The 10,999-nt window shown below is 43.0% G+C and overlaps 1 protein-coding gene across 1 annotated transcript in view; it reads right to left on the reverse strand.

Annotated features, from left to right (window-relative positions):
• sgk1 (serum/glucocorticoid regulated kinase 1) overlaps positions 1–9,476 on the reverse strand; it is a 130,381-nt gene extending 120,905 nt beyond the window's left edge. Inside the window, exons 1-2 of the mRNA XM_064991772.1 lie at positions 9,017–9,476; positions 8,218–8,492 (exon numbers count right to left, since the gene is read on the reverse strand). Coding sequence (XP_064847844.1) covers positions 8,218–8,436 — 219 coding nt within the window. The 5' untranslated portion in view covers positions 8,437–8,492; positions 9,017–9,476. The remainder of the gene's footprint in view (positions 1–8,217; positions 8,493–9,016) is intronic.
• Positions 9,477–10,999: the final 1,523 nt, after the last annotated feature.

The following is a 10,999-nucleotide window of genomic DNA, read 5'->3' on the forward strand; positions in this document are numbered from 1 at the left end:
AGGTAAACCCAGGCCCTGCATGTCCCCAGGCACCCTCATTTGTTGACTTCTGTGATCGAAAAAGACTTGGTTTCATGCATGTCAACATCAGAAGCCTTCTCCCTAAGTTTGTTTTACTCACTGCTTTAGCACACTCTGCTAACCCTGATGTCCTTGCCGTGTCTGAATCCTGGCTCAGGAAGGCCACCAAAAATTCAGAGATTTCCATACCCAACTATAACATCTTCCGTCAAGATAGAACTGCCAAAGGGGGAGGAGTTACAGTCTACTGCAGAGATAGCCTGCAAAGTAATGTCATACTTTCCAGGTCCATACCCAAACAGTTCGAACTACTAATTCTGAAAATTACTCTCTCCAGAAATAAGTCTCTCACTGTTGCCGCCTGCTACAGACCCCCCTCAGCTCCCAGCTGTGCCCTGGACACCATTTGTGAATTGATTGCCCCCCATCTAGCTTCAGAGTTTGTTCTGTTAGGTGACCTAAACTGGGATATGCTTAACACCCCGGTAGTCCTACAATCTAAGCTAGATGCCCTCAATCTCACACAAATCATCAAGGAACCCACCAGGTACAACCCTAAATCTGTAAACAAGGGCACCCTCATAGACATCATCCTGACCAACTGGCCCTCCAAATACACCTCCTCCGTCTTCAACCAGGATCTCAGCGATCACTGCCTCATTGCCTGTATCTGCTACGGTGCCGCAGTCAAACGACCACCCCTCATCACTGTCAAACGCTCCCTAAAACACTTCTGTGAGCAGGCCTTTCTAATCGACCTGGCCCAGGTACCCTGGAAGGACATTGACCTCATCCCGTCAGTTGAGGATGCCTGGTCATTCTTTAAGAGTAACTTCCTCACCATTTTAGATAAGCATGCTCCGTTCAAAAAATGCAGAACTAAGAACAGATACAGCCCTTGGTTCACTCCAGACCTGACTGCCCTCGACCAGCACAAAAACATCCTGTGGCGGACTGCAATAGCATCGAACAGTCCCCGCGATATGCAACTGTTCAGGGAAGTCAGGAACCAATACACGCAGTCAGTCAGGAAAGCTAAGGCCAGCTTCTTCAGGCAGAAGTTTGCATCCAGTAGCTCCAACTCCAAAAAGTTCTGGGACACTGTGAAGTCCATGGAGGCACCTCCTCCCAGCTGCCTACTGCACTGAGGCTAGGGAACACGGTCACCACCGACAAATCCATGATTATTGAAAACTTCAACAAGCATTTCTCAACGGCTGGCCATGCCTTCCGCCTGGCTACTCCAACCTCGACCAACAGCTCCGGCCCCCCCGCAGCTCCTCGCCCAAGCCTCTCCAGGTTCTCCTTTACCCAAATCCAGATAGCAGATGTTCTGAAAGAGCTGCAAAACCTGGACCCGTATAAATCAGCTGGGCTTGACAATCTGGACCCTCTATTTCTGAAACTATCCGCCGCCATTGTCGCAACCCCTATTACCAGCCTGTTCAACCTGTCTTTCATATCGTCTGAGATCCCCAAGGATTGGAAAGCTGCTGCAGTCATCCCCCTCTTCAAAGGGGGTGACACCCTGGACCCAAACTGTTACAGACCTATATCCATTCTGCCTTGCCTATCTAAGGTCTTCGAAAGCCAAGTCAACAAACAGGTCACTGACCATCTCGAATCCCACCGTACCTTCTCCGCTGTGCAATCTGGTTTCCGAGCCGGTCACGGGTGCACCTCAGCCACACTCAAGGTATTAAACGACATCATAACCGCCATCGATAAAAGACAGTACTGTGCAGCCGTCTTCATCGACCTTGCCAAGGCTTTCGACTCTGTCAATCACCATATTCTTATCGGCAGACTCAGTAGCCTCGGTTTTTCGGATGACTGCCTTGCCTGGTTCACCAATTACTTTGCAGACAGAGTTCAGTGTGTCAAATCGGAGGGCATGCTGTCCGGTCCTCTGGCAGTCTCTATGGGGGTGCCACAGGGTTCAATTCTCGGGCCGACTCTTTTCTCTGTATATATCAATGATGTTGCTCTTGCTGCGGGCGATTCCCTGATCCACCTCTACGCAGACGGCACCATTCTATATACTTTCGGCCCGTCATTGGACACTGTGCTATCTAACCTCCAAACGAGCTTCAATGCCATACAACACTCCTTCCGTGGCCTCCAACTGCTCTTAAACGCTAGTAAAACCAAATGCATGCTTTTCAACCGATCGCTGCCTGCACCCGCATTCCCGACTAGCATCACCACACTGGATGGTTCCGACCTTGAATATGTGGACACCTATAAGTACCTAGGTGTCTGGCTAGACTGCAAACTCTCCTTCCAGACTCATATCAAACATCTCCAATCGAAAATCGAATCAAGAGTCGGCTTTCTATTCCGTAACAAAGCCTCCTTCACTCACGCTGCCAAGCTTACCCTAGTAAAACTGACTATCCTACCAATCCTCGACTTCGGCGATGTCATCTACAAAATTGCTTCCAACACTCTTCTCAGCAAACTGGATGCAGTTTATCACAGTGCCATCCGTTTTGTCACTAAAGCACCTTATACTACCCACCACTGCGACTTGTATGCTCTAGTCGGCTGGCCCTCGCTACATATTCGTCGCAAGACCCACTGGCTCCAGGTCGTCTACAAGGCCATGCTAGGTAAAGCTCCGCCTTATCTCAGTTCACTGGTCATGATGGCAACACCCATCCGTAGCAAGCGCTCCAGCAGGTGTATCTCACTGATCATCCCTAAAGCCAACACCTCATTTGGCCGCCTTTCGTTCCAGTACTCTGCTGCCTGTGACTGGAACGAATTGCAAAAATCGCTGAAGTTGGAGACCTTTATCTCCCTCACCAACTTCAAACATCTGCTATCTGAGCAGCTAACCGATCGCTGCAGCTGTACATAGTCTTATCGGTAAATAGCCCACCCAATTATACCTACCTCATCTCCATACTGTTTTTATTTATTTACTTTTCTGCTCTTTTGCACATCAATATCTCTACCTGTACATGACCATTTATCACTCCAGTGTTAATCTGCAATATTGTAATTATTTGCCTACCTCCTCATGCCTTTTGCACACATTGTATATAGACTCCCCTTTTTTTCTACTGTGTTATTGACTTGTTAATTGTTTACTCCATGTGTAACTCTGTGTTGTCTGTTCACACTGCTATGCTTTATCTTGGCCAGGTCGCAGTTGTAAATGAGAACTTGTTCTCAACTAGCCTACCTGGTTAAATAAAGGTGAAATAAATAAAATAAAAAAAGGAACAGTGAGTTAAAAAAAACTTTCTGATCAGGATGAAAAATATCCAACAATACCTTTTTTTTATTCTATGTGCAATACATTATGCTATAATTTTTGCATCACAACATTGAAGTGTAAGGGGCCTCCAGTTTTTTTAGGTAGACTGGATCAATGAATGCCAGGCCTGGTTTTTTAGGTAGACTGGATCTGTATGCTGTATTTACCAGCTGTTTCTGTTTCAGTAATATAGAAATCAGACCTTCTTGCTGAGTACCTGATAGTTTACCATTTTTATAGGAGTTGTTAAAACATGCTAATACTGGATCTTGGAATAGATTTTATTTTTAAAGGTTTCATTTACCTTCAACTGGAATCCATCCCGGGAGTTTTAAAACTTGAATATCAGCAAGAAGTTCCTCCTCTGCAATTTGACACAAGTCTTTCTGTACTTTCTGTTAATTTTACACAATTATTAGGAAACAACTAACTTCAGTTAGTGGAAACGGAGGAGACTGAAAAGAAAGCATGTGCTTAATGTATTTTTCTTCCTCTTTCCAACGATCATAGATGACTCCGTCATTTACTGCCACCCTTCAGGCACCCAGACAAAACCCCCATCGGCCTATGAGAGGAGCATCCTCTTTTGGAATAAGCCAAATAACAAAAGATAACAAAACAAATGGGAAATACTCATAATTAATAATAACTAATTATATCAAGAGTGATAATAATAATCATACAAATAATAGCAAATAAAATAATAATAAATACCACCAATCATCTAACAGTACTGTATATTCTACCAACAAATACCTTTATCCATATGACGGACTATGTTGGAATCATATTAAATATTATCATCTCCTCTCCTCTTTACTGTAAAGCTAGTCATCTGGTCTTCAGGCTGGTTTATAAATGAATCATGCCTTCTCCTCTCTCCTTTATGTGACTGGTGCAGAGAGCCTCTTTATCCATCTGATGTCCACACACACACACACACACACACACACACACACACACACACACACACACACACACACACACACACACACACACACACACACACACACACAGGAAGTTCCACGCTTGGATATTAGTAAACAGAGGCTAGTGTGATGGAGCTCCCATCATTACATCATCTGTTCACTCATTACATCATCTGTTCTATCATTAAATCATCCATTACATCATTACATCATCTGTTCCATCATTAAATCATCTGTTCCATCATTAAAACCTCATCTGTTCCATCATTACATCATCTGTTCTATCATTAAATCATCTGTTCCATCATTACATCATCTGTTCCATCGTTACATCATCTGTTCTATCATTACATCATCTGTTCCATCATTACATCATCTGTTCTATAATTACATCATCTGTTCCATCATCTGTTCCATCATTATATAATCTGTTCTATCATTACATCATCTGTTCTATCATTACATCATCTGTTCCCTCATTACATCATCTGTTCTATCATTAAATCATCTGTTCCATCATTACATCATCTGTTCTATCATTAAATCATCTGTTCCATCATTACATCATCTGTTCCATCATTACATCATCTGTTCTATCATTAAATCATCTGTTCCATCATTACATCATCTGTTATATCATTACATCATCTGTTCCATCATTACATCATCTGTTCTATAATTACATCATCTGTTCCATCATCTGTTCCATCATTATATAATCTGTTCTATCATTACATCATCTGTTCTATCATTACATCATCTGTTCCATCATCTGTTCCATCATTACATCATCTGTTACATCATTACATCATCTGTTCTATAATTACATCATCTGTTCTATCATTACATCATCTGGTCCATCATTACATCATCTGTTCCATCATTACATCATCTGTTCCATCATTACATCATCTGGTCCATCATCTGTTCTATCATTACATCATCTGTTCCATCATTACTTCATCTACTACATCATTACATCATCTGTTCCATCATTACATCATCTGTTCCATCTTTACATCATCTGTTCCATCATTACATCATCTGTTCTATCATCTGTTCCATCATTACATCATCTGTTCTATCATTACATCATCTGTTCTATCATTAAATCATCTGTTCCATCATTACATCATCTGTTCTATCATTAAATCATCTGTTCCATCATTACATCATCTGTTCCATCATTACATCATCTGTTCTATCATTAAATCATCTGTTCCATCATTACATCATCTGTTCCATCATTACATCATCTGTTATATCATTACATCATCTGTTCCATCATTACATCATCTGTTCTATAATTACATCATCTGTTCCATCATCTGTTCCATCATTATATAATCTGTTCTATCATTACATCATCTGTTCTATCATTACATCATCTGTTCCATCATCTGTTCCATCATTACATCATCTGTTCCATCATTACATCATCTGTTCTATAATTACATCATCTGTTCTATCATTACATCATCTGGTCCATCATTACATCATCTGTTCCATCATTACATCATCTGTTCCATCATTACATCATCTGGTCCATCATCTGTTCTATCATTACATCATCTGTTCCATCATTACTTCATCTACTACATCATTACATCATCTGTTCCATCATTACATCATCTGTTCCATCTTTACATCATCTGTTCCATCATTACATCATCTGTTCTATCATCTGTTCCATCATTACATCATCTGTTCTATCATTACATCATCTGTTCCATCATTACATAATCTGTTCCATCATTACATCATCTGTTCTATCATTACATCATCTGTTCTATCATTACATCATCTGTTCTATCATTACATCATCTGTTCCATCATTACATCATCTGTTCTATCATTACATCATCTGTGCTATCATTACATCATCTGTTCTATCATCTGTTCTATCATTACATCATCTGTTCCATCATTACATCATCTGTTCCATCATTACATCATCTGTTCTATCATTACATCATCTGTTCTATCATTACATCATCTGTTCTATCATTACATCATCTGTTCTATCATTACATCATCTGTTCTATCATTACATCATCTGTGCTATCATTACATCATCTGTTCTATCATCTGTTCTATCATTACATCATCTGTTCTATCATTACATCATCTGTTCTATCATTACATCATCTGTTCTATCATTACATCATCTGTTCTATCATTACATCATCTGTGCTATCATTACATCATCTGGTCCATCATCTGTTCTATCATTACATCATCTGTTCCATCATTACTTCATCTACTACATCATTACATCATCTGTTCCATCATTACATCATCTGTTCTATCATTGCATCATCTTTTCTATCATTATATCAACTGTTCCATCATCTGTTCTATCATTACATCATCTGTTCCATCATTACATCATCTGTTCCATCATTACATCATCTGTTCTATCATTACATCATCTGTTCTATCATTACATCATCTGTTCTATCATTACATCATCTGTTCTATCATTACATCATCTGTGCTATCATTACATCATCTGTTCTATCATCTGTTCTATCATTACATCATCTGTTCTATCATTGCGTCATCTGTTCTATCATTATATCAACTGTTCCATCATCTGTTCCATCATTACATCATCTGTTCTATCATTCCATCATCTGTTCCATCATTACATCATCTGTTCTATCATTACATCATCTGTTCCGTCATTACATCATCTGTTCTATCATTACATCATCTGTTCTATCATTACATCATCTGTTCCATCATCTGTTCTATCATTACATCATCTGTTCCTTCATTACATCATCTATTCCATCATCTGTTCTATCATTCCATCATCTGTTCCATCATTACATCATCTGTTCTATCATTCCATCATCTGTTCCATCATTACATCATCTGTTCTATCATTACATCATCTGTTCTGTCATCTGTTCTATCATTACATCACCTGTTCTATCATTACATCATCTGTTCTATCATTACATCATCTGTTCTATCATCTGTTCTATCATTACATCATCTGTTCTATCATTACATCATCTGTTCTATCATTCCATCATCTGTTCCATCATTACATCATCTGTTCTATCATTACATCATCTGTTCTATCATTACATCATCTGTTCCATCATCTGTTCTATCATTACATCATCTGTTCCATCATTACATCATCTGTTCTATCATTACATCATCTGTTTTATCATTACATCATCTGTTCCATCATCTGTACAGATGATAAAGTACAAAGATCCTTGATAAAAACCTGCTCCAGAGCGCTTAGGACCTCAAACTGGTGCAAAGGTTCACCTTCCAGCAGGACAACGACACTAAGAACACAGCCAAGACAACGTAGGAGTGGCTTCGGGACAAGTCTCTGAATGTCCTTTAGTGGCCCAGCCGGAGCCCGGACTTGAACCCATACGAACATCTCTGGAGAGACCTGAAAATAGCTGTGCAGCGACGCTCCCCATCCAACCTGACAGAGTTTGAGAGGACCTGCAGAGAGGATTGGGAGAAACTCCCCAAATGCAGGTGTGCCAAGCGTATAGCGTCATACCCAAGTAGACTCCAGGCTGTAATCGTTGCCAAAGGTGCTTCAACAAAGTACTGAGTACTGTAATGATGGTCTGAATAATTATTTGAATGTGATTTTTCAGTTTTTTTTATTTTATAAATTTGGAAAAATGTCTAAAAAACAGTTTTTGCTTTGACACTATGGGGTATTGTGTGTAGAGTGATGAGGGGTGAAAAAAACGATTGAATCAATTTTAGACTGTAACGTGGAATAAGTCAAGGGGTCTGAATACTCTCCGAATGCTCTGTACATTTTCTGCATATGTCACATAACATAACCATTTATATTCGTAATATTTTTTTTCCATATAGATTTTCAATCAGTATATTTGAGTTTAACCATAATATTTTTTTTAGTTTTATTTTTTCTGGAGGATTAAATTAAAATGCTATTTCATTGTCTCGTACTTCCACAATTACATCCTGTGCACTGTTGGAGCTCACCTTTCTCTTCACAAACTGAAAAGCAGAACACTTCTTGAAGGAGAATGCATTCTTCTCTCCTCCTCCTCCTACTCGTCCTTCTCCTCCTCCTCCTCGTCCTCCTCCTCCTCTTACTTCTTCTTCTCCTCCTCCTCCTCCTCCTCCTCCTCGTCCTCCTCCTCGTCCTTCTCCTTTTCCTCCTCCTCCTCCTCCTCCTCCTCCTCCGTTCAGCAGCTTCATGTTGGCCAGTGGTAGAACACTAGCCTCGGCAGAGCCCAGAGTGATGGATTGACAGGCTGAGAGAAAGAGAGAGAGAGAGAGTGAGAGAGAGAGAGAGAGAGAGAGGGAGAGAGGGAGAGTAATGAGGGAGGAGTGAGAGGAGTCTGAGAGAAACAGGAGGGATTCAGAGATAAAGAGAATGAAAGAAATAGATAAGGGGAAAAGAGAGAGTGGTAAGGAGAGAGAGAGAGAGAGAGAAAGGGGGGGATAGAGAGGTGGGGAAGGAGGAGAGAGAAAGAGAGAGGAGGAGAGGGATAATAGATAGAGAGAAAGGGAGAATAGAGAGAGTGAGAGACAGAGAGATAGCAGACTAGACTTCTATAGACCCCGTCCCTGTTTGAGACAGGAGTGGAGTGTTCCTTGCTGATGCGACTGCAGATTGAGACGGAGATTGTTTTGCTCATTGCCTGTCCATGCTTCAGTCTTTGTTTACATTCCGGCACGAGCATGTATGTTCTCCTCTGTGTGCATTAGTCTGTGGGTGTGAGTGTGTGTGTGTGCGTGTGTGTGCGTGCGTGCGTGCGTGTGTATTCTGTCTTACCTCTTGCTATCCTGGTCCCAGCTCTGCTGTTATGGTCCCTGATCTGTTGGTCCCAGCTCTGCTGTTATGGTCCCTGATCTGTTGGTCCCAGCTCTGCTGTTATGGTCCCTGATCTGTTGGTCCCAGCTCTGCTGTTATGGTCCCTGATCTGTTGGTCCCAGCTCTGCTGTTATGGTCCCTGTGCATCTGCTCTGCTAGCTGTGGTTTTGTTGCTTTGTTGTTTCTGTTGCAGGTTGAACGAGAGAGAGAGTGATGTGCTGTTAATGCTACGTTCACACTCCAGCTGCAGACAGAGACCAGCGCAAGGCGAGAGCTACTTTATCAATGAAAGCTCTACAGTGAACAACATGCTCCTTCCCTCTCTCCATCTCTCCCTCTCTCTCCTTCCTTCCCTCCCTCTCTATCCTCACTCTCCCTCATCACCCCTCCCCTTCCTCATTTTTATGCTGCAGTTGATGCTCTGTCCCTCCTCCCACTCTGCTTCTCTCTCTCTCCTCTTTCTCTCCCCCTCTCTCCTCTTTCTCACCTCTCTTCTCTCTCCCCCTCTCTCCTCTCTCCCCCTCTCTCCTCTTTCTCACGGCTCTTCTCTCTCCCCCTCTATCCCTGCTCTCCTCTCTCTCCCCCTCTACACCCTCTCCCCCTCTCTCCTCTTTCTCCCCGCTCTCCTCTCTCTCGCCCTCTCTCCTCTCTCCCTCCCTCTCTCCCTCTCTATCCCTGCTCTCCTCTCTCTCGCCCTCTCTCCTCTCTCCCTCCCTCTCTCCCCCTCTATCCCTGCTCTCCTCTCTCTCGCCCTCTCTTCTCTCTCCTCCCCCTCTCCCCCTCTATCCCTGCTCTCCTCTATCTCCCCCTCTCTCCCTCCCTCGCTCCTCCTCTATCCCTGCTCTCCTCTCTCTCACCCTCTCTCCTCTCCCTCCCTCTCTCCCCCTCTATCCCTGCTCTCCTCTCTCGCCCCCTCTCTCCTCTCTCCCCCTCTCTCGTCTTTCTCCCCGCTCTCCTCTCTCTCGCCCTCTCTCTCTCTGAAAGAAGTGAAGGGTCACCGGGACACCTGTGACGTCGATGTCTTACAGTCAGCACGGTCACGCTGGTCAACCCTCATTGTTCATTCTCATAACTTATTCTAGTGAATTGTGTGTGAGTGTGAGTGTGAGTGTGTGTGTGTGTGTGTGTGTGTGTGTGTGTGTGTGTGTGTGTGTGTGTGTGTGTGTGTGTGTGTGTGTGTGTGTGTGTGTGTGTTTTTACTGAGCTCATTTCTCAAAGAGATACCCAGGGGATATAAACCATCATTCAGCTTCTCTGGATAGCTAGGGTCTGTCCCAAATAGCACCCTATTTCCTTTATAGTGCACTATATATGACCAGAGGGCTCATAGGGAATAGGGTGCCATTTGGGAAGCACCCTAACACTGTCTCAAAATCAGTTGGAATTTCAGTAACAGTGAGACATGCTCTGTAAAATATGCATTTTCTCAAGACAACTGCTTCAGCGTACACCACAGGCTGTTTCTACAAAACTTTAGACGAAATCTCCTCTTACGAATTCAAATCTGTCCGGGGAACAAAAAAAATGGACGAAATGTTTTTTTTTTTTTTTATATATATAAAAAAATAAAAACGATGACAGTCACTAAATGATGTCAACACACTTAGGCATAATGTACTTCCCAAAACGCCTCGAGAGCTCCCTCCCTCCCTCCCTCTCTCCCTCTCTCCCTCCCTCCCTCCCTCTCTCCCTCCCTCCCTCCCTCCCTCCCTCCCTCCCTCCCTCTCTCTCCCTCCCTCCCTCCCTCCCTCCCTCCCTCCCTCTCTCCCTCCCTCCCCCCCCCTCCCTCCCTCCCTCCCTCCCTCCCTCTCTCCCTCCCTCCCTCCCTCCCTCCCTCCCTCCCTCCCCCTCCCCCCTCCCTCCCTCCCTCCCTCCCAGAGCAGCTAAGACAGTGCATTAGTGTCAAATCAAATTTGTCACGTTTCGTAAACAACAAATGTAGAC

The sequence above is a fragment of the Oncorhynchus masou genome, chromosome 16 (genome assembly GCF_036934945.1).
Source record: "Oncorhynchus masou masou isolate Uvic2021 chromosome 16, UVic_Omas_1.1, whole genome shotgun sequence".
NCBI classification, from domain to species: Eukaryota; Metazoa; Chordata; class Actinopteri; order Salmoniformes; family Salmonidae; genus Oncorhynchus; species Oncorhynchus masou.